This window comes from Lepisma saccharinum, chromosome 24 (genome assembly GCF_977018435.1).
Source record: "Lepisma saccharinum chromosome 24, izLepSacc3.1, whole genome shotgun sequence".
NCBI lineage: Eukaryota > Metazoa > Arthropoda > Insecta > Zygentoma > Lepismatidae > Lepisma > Lepisma saccharinum.
In genome coordinates, this window is record NC_139252.1 from 48,497,475 (window position 1) to 48,513,089 (window position 15,615).

The 15,615-nt window shown below is 39.7% G+C and overlaps 1 protein-coding gene and 1 non-coding gene across 2 annotated transcripts; both read right to left on the reverse strand.

Moving 5' to 3' along the window:
* Positions 1–11,263: 11,263 nt before the first annotated feature.
* On the reverse strand, positions 11,264–11,334 carry TRNAS-GGA (transfer RNA serine (anticodon GGA)). Its single transcript has one exon. It is a non-coding gene; the product is annotated as a tRNA-Ser (tRNA).
* Positions 11,335–13,652: 2,318 nt separating this feature from the next.
* LOC145978178 (uncharacterized) lies at positions 13,653–14,297 on the reverse strand. Its single transcript, XM_083110618.1, has one exon. It carries the CDS (start codon positions 14,295–14,297, stop codon positions 13,653–13,655), a length of 645 nt encoding a protein of 214 aa, XP_082966744.1.
* Positions 14,298–15,615: the final 1,318 nt, after the last annotated feature.

Sequence of the window (15,615 nt, forward strand, 5' to 3'; positions counted from 1 at the left end):
TAAAACAAGAAGAAAATTTGTTACACTGATGAGAAGAAAATTAAACTTGTTAGAATTGATTATTGAGAATTATTGATTATAGATATATGTCCCTATCTCTGACAGAGCTGTGCTGAGATGAGGTACAGGCTTCAGGAAATTATACCCAAGCAGATTTCAAACAAATATCTTGCCCGAGCCTGGCTGAGCACTGATGAGCAGGAATTTGGAACTGCATGTAAAACAAGACAGGTAATTTGTTACACTGATGAGAAGATCCTATTGAAAATTAAACTTGTTAGAATTGGTTATTGAGAATTATTGATTATAGATATATGTCCCTATCTCTGACAGAGCTGTGCTGTGATGAGGTACAGGCTTCAGAGCAGATTTCAAACAAATATCTTGCCTCTTCCTGCATACAGACCCGAGCCTGGCTGAGCACTGATGTGAAGAGATTTGGAAATGTGAAACAAGACAGGAAATTTGTTACACTGATGAGAAGAAAATTAAACTTGTTAGAATTGATTACTGACTTATTGATTACAGATATGTTTTCAATTAAATTTATGCTCAATGTCCCTATCTCTGACAGAGTTATGCTGTGATGCTGTTATTAGGTACAGGCTTCAGAGCAGATTTCAAACCAATATCTTGCGTCTTCCTACATACAGACCCGAGCCTGGCTGAGCACTGATGGGTAGGGATTTGGAACTGCATGCAAAACAAAACAGAAAATTTGTTACACTGATGAGAAGAGCTACTGACAAGAATAATTATTATTGATTACAGATAAGTTGTTAGAGCATATAATCATAGAACATGTGGCAGGGCAATAAGATTGTAACAAGAGAGAACCTGAAAAATACAGAAACATAAAAACAATAAAACATCTCATACATCCAGATTGTTGCAGGTTGTCATATCTTATAGAGGTTTATACTCCATATCCCTGTCTCTGACAGAGCTGTGCTGTGATGTTATTATTAGGTACAGGCTTCAGAAAATTATACCCAAGCAGATTTCAACTATGCCTGTTCCTGCATACAGACCCCCCGAGCCTGGCTGATATTTCTACAGCACTGATGGGCAGGGATGGAACTGCATGTGAAACAAGACAGGAAATTTGTTACACTGATGAGAAGGAATTGATTACTGACAAGAATAATGATTATTGATTACAGATATGTTTTCACAATAAAGTTTATACTCAATGTCCCTGTCTCTGACAGAGCTGTGCTGTGATGTTATTATTAGGTACAGGCTTCAGAAAATTATACCCAAGCAGATTTCAACTATGCCTGTTCCTGCATACAGACCCCCCGAGCCTGGCTGATATTTCTACAGCACTGATGGGCAGGGATGGAACTGCATGTGAAACAACACAGAGAAGAGCCTATTAAGAATTAAACTTGTTAGTGACTTATTGATTACAGATATGTTTTCAATTAAGTTTATACTCAATGTCCCTATCTCTGACAGAGCTGTGCTGTGATGAGGTACAGGCTTCAGAAAATTATACCCAAGCAGATTTCAAAATTTTATGTACCACTGCAGGTATCATGCCTCTTCCTGCACACAGACCCGAGCCTGGCTGATATTTCTACAGCACTGATGGGCAGGGATGGAACTGCATGTGAAACAAGACAGGAAATTTGTTACACTGATGAGGAGAAGAGCCTATTAAGAATTAAACTTGTTAGAATTGATTACTGACAATTATTGATTACAGATATATTTTCATGCATCGATTATGAAGTTGTTAGCATAGAACATGTGGCAGATATTATTATAGTGATGGTGCAGAGAGAAACAAGATTGTAACAAGAGAGCCTGAAAAATACAAAAATATAAAATCAATAAAACATCTCATACATCCAGATTGTTGCAGGTTGTCATATCTTATAGAGGTTTTGTTCTGAATATAACTATATTTTATTGATTCCTTCTGTATGTTGTAATCTGAAAGCACCCTGTCATCCTCAAGCTGCTTGCATGCAAATATGAGCCTCTGTTGATCGGGAGGGATTCCCTCCTTATCCTGTATTTTCTGCTTTATAGCAGCAACAGTGTCCTCTGGATTTACCTCCAGAGTCGCTGTCTTGCCTGTCAATGTTTTCACAAATATCTGCATTAATGGCTGCTTCTTTATCAGAGTTATGCTGTGATGTTATTATTAGGTACAGGCTTCAGAAAATTATACCCAAGCAGATTTCAACTATGCCTCTTCCTACATACAGACCCAAGCCTGGCTGATATTTCTACAGCACTGATGAGCAGTAATTTGGAACTACATGCAAAACAAGACAGGAGAAGAGCCTATTAAAAATTAAACTTGTTAGAATTGATTACTGTTATTGATTACAGATATGTTTTCAGGTTTAGATTATGAAGTTGTTAGCATAGAACATGTGGCAGATATTATTATAGTGGTGGCAATGTTGCAGAGAGAAACAAGATTGTAACAAGAAAGCCTAAAAAATACAGAAACATAAAATCAATAAAAAATCTCATACATCCAGATTATTGCATGCAAATTTCAACTACAAATATCTTGCCTGTTCCTACACACAGACCCGAGCCTGGCTGATATTTCTACAGCACTGATGGGCAGGGATTTGGAACTGCATGTAAAACAAGACAGGAAATTTGTTACACTGATGAGAGAAGAGCCTATTAAAAATTAAACTTGTTAGAATTAATTACTGACAATTATTGATTACAGATATGTTTTCATTGAAGTTGTTAGAGCATATAATCATAGAACATGTGGCAGATATTATTATAGTGATGCAGAGAGAAACAAGATTGTAACAAGAGAGCCTGAAAAATATGTCCCTATCTCTGACAGAGCTATGCTGTGATGCTATTATTAGGTACAGGCTTCAGAAAATTATACCCAAGCAGATTTCAAACAAATATCTTGCCTCTTCCTACACATAGACCCGAGCCTGGCTCATATTTCTACAGCATTGATGGGCAGGGATTTGGAACTGCATGTAAAACAAGACAGGAAGAGCCTATTAAAAATTAAACTTGTTAGAATTGATTACTGACAAGTTATTGATTACAGATATGTTTTCAGGTTTATGTTGTTAGAGCATATAATTATAGAACATGTGGCAGATATTGTTATAGTGATGGCAATTTTGCAGAGAGAAACAAGATTGTAACAAGAGAGCCTGAAAAATACAGAATCAATAAAACATCTCATACATCCAGATTGTTGCAGGTTGTGATATCTTATAGAGGTTTGTTCTGAATATTTTATTGATACTCAATGTCCCTATCTCTATCAGAGTTATGCTGTGATGGTATTATTAGGTACAGGATTCAGAAAATTATACCCAAGCAGATTTCAAACACATATCTTGCCTCTTCCTGCATACAGACCCGAGCCTGGCTGTGATGGGCAGGGATTTACACTTGCAGCAAATATTTATTTACCTTGATTGCTGTCTCTGCTGAAATAATCAGGGCTGCCTGCTGCGGGTTGATTCCCAACTGCCAGATTCCTGTGCCTGAAATCATATTGAGAGGCTAGACAAAACTCTCCCACAGTTGCATATGTCATGCAAATTATTCTGCCCAAGTGCCTGAACAATACAATCATAAGTGCAATCTCTAAATTTTTGCCTTATGAAATACATAATAAGCTCAATCAAACATATACACTTGGAATATGATACAAACTCTGGATTGAAATCCTCACCACTGTACAAATACCCATTATCAGTTGTAACAAATTCAATATTCTTATTTTTAGATATCCTGTTAATAATTTTATTTGAATATTTATAATGTCTCCAATTTGAACTCTGAGATGCAATCATGCACATCCTATATTCTAAACAATTGCTATGAGCATTGTTGAACCAATAATTGTTAAACAATTTCAACCTTAAATCATAATGGCACCTGTCTGTATAAAAATTAACAAACAATCCAACAATTCTTTTGTACCTGTTGTATACAAGCCTTTCAAACTTGGTGATAAAATTGAGATAGAGGCATTGGAATGGCCTGTCACTGGCAAGCACCCACTGCATTTCAGTTTCATTTTGCACTGTAAACAGGTCATACTCGGACAGGCCAAAGAATCTAAGCTTTAAATCATCAACAAGTGACTTAGATTTTATGTATTTTGAAATACATCTTCTCTCAAAAAATCCTGTGTCAAGATTATCCATGCAATTAGATAGGATACACACTGCCTTCTATAAGTTAATTGCTTGCTGCTGCTGCTGCCTTGTATTCCTCAGAACCTGCTTATGTGCTCAGAACTTGTTGTGCCTGTTAAACAAAAATAAATATTAGAATTTTGTTATGTTTATTATATAAAATTTCTTGGGGTTCAAATCAAAATTCTATGCTTAATAAAAAAATATCAGTTGGGTTCAGCAGTGTGTTTTGTATATTTAGTGTGTGTGTGTGTATGTGTGTTAATATTTTTTGGCTTTGGTATTTATATAAAATTTATTGGGGTTCAAATCAAAACTCTATACTTAATAAAAAATATCAGTTGGGTTCAGCAGTGTGCTTTGTGTGTGTGTGTGTGTGTGTGTGTGTGTGTGTGTGTGTGTGTGTGTAGCATCTTGGCTTAGTTTTAAGTGTAGCCAAAAAAATATCAAGAAGGGCATATTTTTGACAGGATTATGGACAAAAATCTCACAGATGTGGCTTTTGTAAGTGTAGCCAAATCAATCTGAGGGGGCTCATCATTTCACGGGAAAATCCCGAGGGCATTTTTACAAAAATCTTGGATTAGACAGAGTACCACACTTGAGCAAAAAGCTCATATGGGCATGTTGAGCTAGTTTTAAGTGTAGGCAAATCTGCCTGAGGGGGGCTCATCATTTCTCGGGTTTATATTATATACTTTTATACTACTCAAGGGTGAGTCAAAAGTCTAGTAACACATCCTATAAAATGTAAAGGAATTATCCTGGGTATAATTGGTCATGATAGAAACAGATTTGCCCCAAGGGGAACCATAGTTGTGTGTGTGTCAATCGTAGGTCCGACCTATTGTTGGCCGCCATATTGAAATCTACTAGAAAAATTTCAATGGCTTGATGTGATACATCAAATCAGGCTAGAATTTCACGAGGAATGAAGTGGCGAAGATTTTTCCAACGTATCTTTAACCAGCAAAAAGTTAGGTAACACTTTACTATACCGGAGACAGATTTCTTCAAATTTACAGAGAAAGTACTTACGCAAATCATTTTCTGTAGCCTTGTTTATGTTCGGGAATGTAGTTTTGATCCATTTTAATGCTAATGCATGTGGTTTTCTACGAAAATCTATTTCCGACGCGCTATTGCTGCTGCCGCCATTTGCTTTCTGCACGTCATCGAGAAAAACCGATGTTGTCCGTATATGCTAAATTGAACGAAAGGAGTGCTAATGGAACCTAACCTAACCTAGTAGGCATACCTCGTCCCCATGATGGTTCGTGGGGCTATCGTGAATTTTTGGGCTAACGTGAATGGTTTTTGGGGCTAACGTCAATGGTTTAATAATTACTCTTTATGTCAAAAATTCAACTTTTTTTGGTTAAAAAAATTCGTGAAATGTTTTAATTTTTTTATTTAGGTATTTTTCGTTAGAAATTCATTATTTCAACTAAAGAAATGTTCCGCAATGCAGAATAGTACGTTAGCAATGTAAAAAATTGCGAAATAAATGAGTACCAAAAGTTATACGCATAACTTTCACTTACAATATCTGATCATTATAATGTTATCAATGTTCCCGTACGCACACTCGTTGACACCTCTCACACTAACATAGAACATTTTGCAATGTAGCAGGTGCAACATCATGAAGAGTACCAACTATGCGTTCTCTCATATGGTAAATATCATGGAATTTTAGAACATACACCATCCATTGCCTTGAATGTCCTGAAGGTAAAAGACATAAGGTGTTGGATCCGGGGAACGTTCAGGCATTTTAACAGGTCTCCGTCTACCAATCAATCTACCGGGAAGTTTTCGTGAAGAAATTGCAACAATGTTCCCATAGTGTGGTCTCACTCTGTCCTGTTGAAAAACTCGGGAAATGTGCCATAGTCCGTAAGCAATGATGAGAAAGCTGTTGACTTAACAAATCTAAGTAGCCCTCATCAAGGTTTCATTGTTGTAAATGGATCAACCAATGGCGTTCTCCATACACCGTACCACACCATTAGGGTGGTTAGGTTAGGCTGGGATCTGTTTACCGTAGATTATTAAGTCACAGGTATTGCATATTCTTTTATTAACTTCTCAGTGAATATAAAAAAATTAGCGTCGTGACTGAATATTTTTTCATTCCAAAGTTTAACGGCATCTACCTTAGTGTGTACGACGACGCTCTGGCGGTACGTTACATGGGTAATGTAAACAAACAAGAAACAAATAAACAAAAGGCAATGATTCATACAATATTTACCTTTTGTGCCAGGGTAAGTGCCATCAGTTGGAGCCCAAGAGATTGTATAGGGGTAGAATAGATGTTACAGTTGAAAATTACACACCACGGGGTTAGTTTACTTTATATGATATAATTGCTAGACAAGAGAACATGCATAAAACACTTACATTAATGCCCCTTACATTCCTACATTCACTCTCTCACGCATACTTCGGCATTTCGAAAGACATCATTAATTAATACAAATTTAGTTTCGGGTGATGTTTAAAGACCGTAGCATTGCTTACATCTTTTCCTAATTTTACCTTCCCGTTTCCGTTTCCCGGTAAATTATGTTCAGGTAGGAGCTTAAGCATGGACGAAAACAATACTCCTTTATGCATGTATAATTGAATGTTATTAGGTTTACCTTTATATTGTTACTTTTTCAGGTTAAATTTGATCACCGTTATATAATTACCTCGATAATTTATAGTGTCGTACAATCTGAAGGTTAAGTACTTTGCCTAATTGAATGACTGAAAGTTGTACTCTGATTTACATGGTAAAATTATCGCTGGTACGATCTAATCACCGTAATAAGCAATGTCAATGAGTGATTTATACGTAAATATGCGAATTCATCGGGCGTTTATAGTTACGGCGGGGCAAACGAAGCTTCTCCATTTACAGACGTCACACTTTTCACTCGGCTTACCTTGCCGGATCTGTTTGATGTAATCCTCTTGGCGATTTTGATGCCCCTGGCGGCGTGATGAATGGGATGGCTTCTAGACGGTAAGGCTTCACACTTCTGGATCTCTGCATCTTCGAGGGTGCAAGGGGTTGAACGCCCATACGTGGGTTCTTTCCCGCTCTCTACTCCATCGTGGTTGTAAACAATCCCGGGCGAACTAAACACAACACTGATTGGTTAGACACAAGAGGCGAGTATTTGTAAGCGCGGATGGTTCCCGAGAGGTTGTGTAAGATAAACTGTGTTTTCCGCTTCCCCGCTTCTCTATTTATGTGCTATTCCAAATGTTCGTTATGATACCCTCTCGGTCTACGCCTTGTTAAATCGTACTCAAACCATTGCATCTTACCCTTCTATCCTTGCCCGTGTAATTTGAGTTCCTTGACCTATCTCCAGCGACTCCTCGAAGGGAGGCTACCCTCTCGCCGGATCCATTATATTCTGCACGGTCGCTCCGTGGAGAGCGACGGGGAGTCTGCACCTATTGTCATCAACTCTCGCTCTTTAACCTTTAATATCTCCCTTAATTCACCTCCTATCATGTTGTCTTTTTGGGATTTTGCCTATCAGGATCTGATACGGAGCTGTCTTAAATTTCCATCGAATCCGTTCATTGGCTCCAAAGCTGTATTTTTGTGTCGGGAAACCGGCTTGTCCTCCGTATTCCACAATGCAACTCTCGGGGAACAGCCACAGTCCATTTTTTTATTGCTTATTACCGTGATTAATCTATTTACCTGATAGTTGGCAAGATTTGATCGTTATAAATATATTGATGCAGACGAAACTGGAGTGAAAGAAAACACGGAAACGGAAACGAAAAAGATTAAGGTGAAATAATGAAATACGTGAGAGAAAGAATAGCAAGAGATGGATAAGAGATTTGACTTTTAAATCTTCTTTCAAATCTTCGTATTTGTTTGATGGGCTTCGTTTTTCAGTCCACTTCGTGTATAGATAAAGGTTAATCGACACTAGATCTACAGCTTAAAGTGCGATCCGAACCAGTACGTGCCTGTAATTTATATCAAGGAATGTACAGAGACGTGCGCAGACTAATTTATGTATTAAAGCGAGTTCCAATTACCTATTTGGACAATGTTAGCTTAATTGTCGTAAACTTGTAACTTCATGTTTCATTTTCACAGAAACTTAGGCACATGAAGATAAAATTTTAACATTATAGCACAAGTTTTTTCTATCATACTGACGATATTTATGTTAGGAACTGTAGCTTTCCTGGCGACGAGATTCTACAGGGTGTTTCAAAAGTCCCACAACCCAAACTTTGAAAATGTATATCACGAAAATCGTAAGAAATATTTACACCGGGTTTGCTGCATTATAAAGCGTCATAAATTACGATATTTTTCAGTGCTTAGCATTATCAATTTATTCCATACAGAAAATTAAATAAATTAATGACTGGCGGAAGGCAGCGTTAAAATTTTTCCACTTTGCACTTTTGACTGAGAAAACTATGTAAGAAATTATCGGAGGGCCTTAATTAGACGTCTGATGACTGACACCATGTCAATCTGTCATTTATAACCAATGATGATCATGTGCAGCATTTGATGGATTTATGATTGGTGATTTTATGGGTTGAGTGAAAAAGTGCCATTTTTCGGACATATCTCCGCAGCTGGCAACACTAGCAGGTTGAAATTTTGTCACCAGACCACGCAACACGTGCCTAAGTATTGGCCATACATTTACGAGAAAAATCAAAATCATAATTTTGCGCCAAAATCTGACTTTTATGTGTAAATTCACGCACCTGGCAACCCTGCCATTCCAACACAGCTGACGGGAGCTTGTTACGAAAAGGGAAGGGCGAGTCATAAATGCGGCTTTTACACGACTACTTTTTTATTATTAATACAATTTGGACATTAAGTGTTAATTCCGATTAAATCACTAAACTAATCATGTAGGCTATCACTGGGTTAATAAAATTATCATTTATTAAATAAAGCCATTACAATATTTTATAAACATTGTAAATTGGCTAAACACATATGATCTTCAACACTAATTACCAACTCTTAACAATATGTGGGTGGCCGCGGTGGCTCAGTCGGTAACGCGTCTGACTACAATGCTAAAAGTCTCGGGTTCGATCCCCGGCCGGTTCAAATCCGGGAACTTTTCTAACGTTGGAAGCGGCCCCGGCGCCCAACCAGCGTCGAATAACATGGGTACCTGGGGGAAACCCTGGGGGGTAAAGGCGGTCAGGGCCCCCACTCACGACCGGATCAAGAAAGTGTGGGGCGTTACCCCCACACCCCCTATACGCCTTCATGGCGTGGTGCTAAGCACAGGGGAACACTTTACCTTTACCTTTTTAACAATATATGGGATCATTTGTTGGTGTTCAATATTGTTGATTTTTGTCGTCGGAAAACAGACACAGTCTGACAACAATAGTAAACGCAATACTCATATGACACAGTACACCATACTCCAAGTTTTTTTTTGTTTGTTTGTTTGTTTTTAATGGAGCGGTACCTCGTGGATCGCATGACGATTTCCAGCGGATCATGTTCTGCTGTCTTGGTTGTTAACAAATGGAACCAAGCCTCATCAGTGAACAAAAAAAAGAACAAATCAAGAATTTTGATGCCATTTTCTTCGATGAGAGATCGACACCACCCGCAGTACTTCAAGCGTTTATCCTTATCAAGGTTTACGATTCCCCGATGACGCAGTGGTAGCGTCGTCGCCTTGTAATGAAGGAGTCACTGGTTCGATACCCAGTGGTGGCACAAGTGGTTTGGATCCCACTTTAAACTGTAGGTCCAGTCCCGATTAGCCTTACTATGCATAATGTGGACTTAAAACACCAAAACAATCAATTATCATGGTTTACGCATATCCCCCACTGCGGCAGGGGTTAAATCCGATAGCGACCACTTCTTGTTTTGTCACATACACTTCCGGTTTCTCGAAATCGACGCACTAGCCGTAAAACAGTTGCTTTGTGAGGTACAGCAGAAGCAGGTTATTTTTCTTGGAAAACCTCTTGCACATGAGTGTAAGAATGAGTAGTAAAATACTCTTCAGCAATGCACACGCGCTGCTCCAATGAATACGCCATGCTGAATTTCCATGATATAAATTTTCAAAGTTTGGGTTGCGCGACTTTTGAAACACTCGTAGCAAGTGTTCACGGGTTACCAACCATCGAGTTAACCTGCCTGATAAGCCGATTAGACTTTTTCGGATATTGTATTATTTATAATTAAAGTAAATTGGAAATCAATGTTCGTACTGAAAAAAAGAGCTCTAACAAATGTAGTTACAATACAATGCTATATCACTACAGGCAGTAGCGGCAGCATGGGGGAAGGTAGTGACGGCGAATACAGGGGCATGGGGGAGGCAATTGCCCCCCTACTTTTTCGCACTTTTGCCACGCACTATGGCCTCTTGATGCCAAGCTTCAACTACCAAGAGAATGTAAGCTGTCCTTGTCCCCTCCCCATGTTTTGATACCCAATCACCGCTAATGTCTACAGATAATAACAGCTAAATCCTTCCCATTAAATTAATCTGTAGTTTATATGTTTTTTCCATATCGACCTCCATGGCAGAGTGGTTAGCACAGAGCGATAGGCGTCAGGGTCCCAGGTTCGAATCCCGGCCTGGACTTGTGAGTGTCCTTTCATCGTATCGTCACTCATCCTCATCTTCGCGATTAGCCAAAAGTGGCAGAAAAGCGAAGTAAAATAAACTAAATCAAATCTTGATAGAAGTTTTCCAGCGTTTTCTAATCTGCATTACTTCATAGAATATATTGCTCTGTACCTGATCACTTGATAGTTACTCCCATGTGGTAGGATTCTAAACGGTAGAATTCGTAGAGCTGTTATATGTCTTTTCCATTCTTACGGCGGCCGGTCCTAGTTGTAGCAAGGGGAGCGGGGATTATGCCGCAGACCAACCAGGACAACAGCAGTGGCGCCGAGAGACACGACGCGGCGGAAAAAGTACTACGTGAACCTCGTTCTACTGGCCGCTGCGTTTCTTATCGTGCTGGATTGGTCGCTTTCCCGCTCCCCACTTCTCTTGTCAGCATTGGGATCGACCGCCGTAACAGTAGAAAATACCTTTAGTGAAAAATGCAGGCTCGACCAGGACTCGAACCTGGGTCTCTGGCATTCCGTGCCTTTGCTCTACCACTGAGCTACCGAGCCCCGGGCGGTCGCCCACTTAGCCCACCCCTTGCTACACCTCTGCTTGCATGAATAAACATGGAGAAAATTCAGTGATTGGAAGGGGGTGTCTATGCATATTATCCTAGTGGAAGGTGGCCTCCGTGGCAGAGTGATTAGCTATGACGCCAGGGGTCCCAGGTTCGAATCCCAGCCTGGGCATGGGTGGTCTATGTGAGTCTTCCTTCATCAATTTCATCGTATCACATAGGCGGAGTTCTGGAGGGGCCAGGGGGGGCCTACCCCCCAACTTAAAGAAGACTAAAAAATAACACATGATTAAGTTCAGTTACTACATTCTTGTTATGAAGCCATACCGCAAATCTTGACGTTTGGCATGTGCGGTAATTGCGCCGCAATAGCGGGTCTTAGACGATTTGATTGATGTGTACATTTTGAAGAAAGAAAAACGTAAAATGACTTGTGTTGAGTCAACAGTTACTGCTGAGGCATCAAAGGAACTTTTCAATTTAATTTTTCTAAAATTTCTGAAGCTTACTATTGTACCGTAACTTTTTTAAAGTAATACGAGTATTGTATCAATAAAAAAAATAATGAAATGCAAAATGCAATAATCGTACTGTTTTTCTTCTTTTAAAACTGACAACCAATAAACTAATTAATATTTGTTTACTTAAGCTAGGAAATTTAACATTTTCAAATCTAAAAGGCCTAAAATTCAGTGTTTTTAAGTTGTTGTTTTTTTTTTTAAAAATTTCCGGGGGAAGAAATTTCTTGCTTGACTGGGGCATAGCATAACCCCCACGTTTCTCCACTTTTAGGACCGCTGCCCCCTAACAAAAATCCTGTGTGCGGCCGTGATTCAAGCTACGTCAAGGATAGAGTGTGACCCTCACGTAGAGTGGGATGCATAAGTATTTCCAAGCAAATTGTCCATCACCATGTTTATTCTATTTTTTATGTGTTTTAGGCAATGAGATCTTCCAAAATTGAAACAAAAAGCCAGACAAACTGCTGACAACTTCTATACAAAAGCCCATTTCATAAAAACAATAAGAGAAAAATGAATGAAAATTATCATGGACAATTTACCCAGCAATATTTGTGCATTCCAATGTACGGTCCACAGCGATTTATCAAGATCTAGCCGATGTATATGAGAAGCGGTCCAGAATGGGAGAAACCATTGCGGTTATGGCATACGATCCAGTGGCAGCTGGCCAAGTGCAACAAGTGCAGATGTTTTCACCTAATTTTTAAATTAATATTGACATTTTTCATTTGCTTGTTAAATTAAACTATTTCCCAGCAGAACGCACACGATAATACTCAAATAATACGCAGCTCGGCGCTACGCACGTGAAGAGTTCGTTGTAGCATAAACAAACCAAGAGCAGACGCCGCCAGGTTGCGGAAGACTTTAGCCGGTTGTCATGGCAACGGTGACGTCACCTAGCTTTGGAATTGAACGGGTATCGCCATCTAGGTGCAGCAGTTCTGTCGTCGACAGAAAACATTGCATCCAGTGGTTGTGGCAAAATCGTTGCGTTCTCGCGAGATCTTGTTCCGCGTGTGTGTTTCGCGTTTCCTATCGTGTGTTATGTTCATGTGTTGAGCTGTGGTTTGTACAATGAACCCAGTAAATGACTTAGTGTGTAATTTGTTGCAGACACCATTTTTCCAGATGGACAGATGAAAACAAAAAGGTCGTTTTAAATTTGGGGGGGAGGCACTGACACTTACTATTTGTTTTTCATTGCCTATAAATGTACTTCTTCACCTGTTATTTTAGGCACGAGCCGCTACTGATACCATCATCTCCTACCACGGAAACGGATTAAAACATAATCCAACAAACGTGGGATGAATGATGTATTCAATACCTATATAACAGCACAACCTACAAGTGGATCACTCAGGTTAGAAACAGACTCCCGCGATACCACGAGGTTTGAGACCATGTTTACCATACGTCTACTCACGGGTCACTAACATATTTCCCGCACTTGCTGTAAGCCAACACAAACAGTCTCTCATTATTTTTCACAAAGTTCTTTACAAGAACGAACCTCTTAAAACAGACTCGCAAGGGTATGTACTGTTGGGAGCTGAGAAGACTGCAAGGCTGAGGAATGCGAAACTGTTGTCGCCGTGCGCAGCCAGCTAGTCTTCCTTTCAGGGTGGCAGCGGCATAAATGAAAAAGGCATGGTACGAAAACGCATTGCAAATGAATGGAAGATATTACATAGCAACAAGTGAAAGCAATACTAATAATGGAGGAATTTTATTTTGATTATTAAAGTATTTGTACAATAACATGCTTTCCACTCACCTTTCATCAGTCATCGTCACTATCTGATAAGGTTTGTGCCAATTCCGATCCCGAAGATGAATCGCTGTCACTGATGTTGTCGTCTTCATCACTGTCAATACCACCTAGTGAAATAACGATTCTATCCACAGTGTCCTCCATCAGACCATCTTTCTGCCAGTAGTCCTGTTCGACAGTGATGACATGCCTGTCATATCCTTCCCAGTCAGCTGGCGTCACAGATTCCACCGCACTCTTTGTCACTTCCTCCAACCTTGACAACGTCAAATCTCCTGTTATATTTTTCTCCCTCACAAGTCGTTTTATTTTAGCCCACGCTAGTTCAATGGCATTCAATTCGCACATGTAAGGAGGCAACCGAAGCACTGAATGGCCATTCGTCTTCAAAAGTTCGTCCACACGAAAAATCTTATCTGGCGGCCTGTACTTTTCGATCAATTGGAATAATTCAAATTTTTTCATGCTTTCTGAAAATGGCACTTTGTTTAGTCTTAACCAGTCTATCATCTCCTGCTTCACAGAATATTTAGTCGGAGGCTTATTCACCTGTATGTTGTGGTAGGGAGCGTTATCCAATACACAAACACTTGCCCTCGGGAGGGCCGGCAGAAGTTTTTCCCTCACCCATTTCTCGAAGTTAACGGAATTCATCTGTCCATGATAGTCTCCGGTTGCCTTTCCTGCCCTAAAAATCAAGTTTGATACATTTATGAAGCCGTGCCTTGAACCAGCATGAACTAAAATTAACCTATTGGAGGAACTGGTGTTGGTTGACACTCCTTGTACTGAATCACTTTGCCAGCATTTCCCAAAGGTGAGATTGTTGTCGACCCATGACTCGTCGATATATACTATCACACGATTCTCCGATCTCAATTTTTTAATTGCCCTTAGATATTTGGCACGCCAATGAACAATATTTGGACGTTCTATGAGAATTTTTTTGTTGCTTCTGCATTTTTTCCAACTGAAACCCATATCATGAAGCAGACGACGTAAACTATGCACTTTCCACGGAAAATTAATTTTTTCACGAATGGCTGAAAGAAGTTTCGGTGCCGTTGGTATTGTATTTTTCACAAGGTAAAATTCTTGTATTACGTCTCTGATGACCCTTCGATCGAATTCGTCGCAATGGAATCTGTATTGCTCGGCTCGTCGTCGTTTCTTACCCGGTGTAGACAGTGACGTCTCGCCCGCTTCATGGGCCTCTTTCCTTATTTTTGATACACTCCGCACAGATACGCCCGTGTAATTAGACACACGCAAATTTGATTGCTGTAGCAAGTACTTTAATTTTCCTTCTTTGGCCTCTTCATCACACTGCTGTATCACGTTTCTTATTATCTCCCTAGCTTCACTGTGAATTGTCTGTCCCATTCTTCGCGAAGAAGACATACTCGCACTGCAACAATGGAACAAGAGCACTGAAGTTAGCAAGACGCACACACACAGATCCAAAATAGTTGAGAAAGTAGCGCAGTCTTCCCTCCCGAAGCTGAAAAAAGAGGGTCGTGGGAGGTTCCAACCCTGACGTCAATCAAGGGACAGGGGTGACGCTGTCACTGACCTTTCCGCTTGTTATAGGATCTGCATTTGTGCGAGGGAACTTGAAAGTGCCTTGTGTTTCCTTTTCTGTAGCTTGTGTGATAGTGGGGATGTTCTTTTTTTTTGCAACAACAGTAACACTTCAGTAAGATGCCGCGCAATTGTGCTGTTGCTTTGTGCCAGAACAACGCAAGAAATATAGTAGGTGTAAGCTATTTGCTCCCAAAGCATAGGGGGGTTAGGGTTCAAGCCCCCCCCCCCTACCGAAACTTCTGGCATGTTGGATTAATGCGAGTTCAGAAACTAAAATTTGTAACATATTTTTTAAAAAATATTCGCAGTTGCACAAAATACAACAGACACACAATTCTGAAATGATCGAGTTGAAATTTTCAAACATTTTGAATTCTGAAATTTGAGC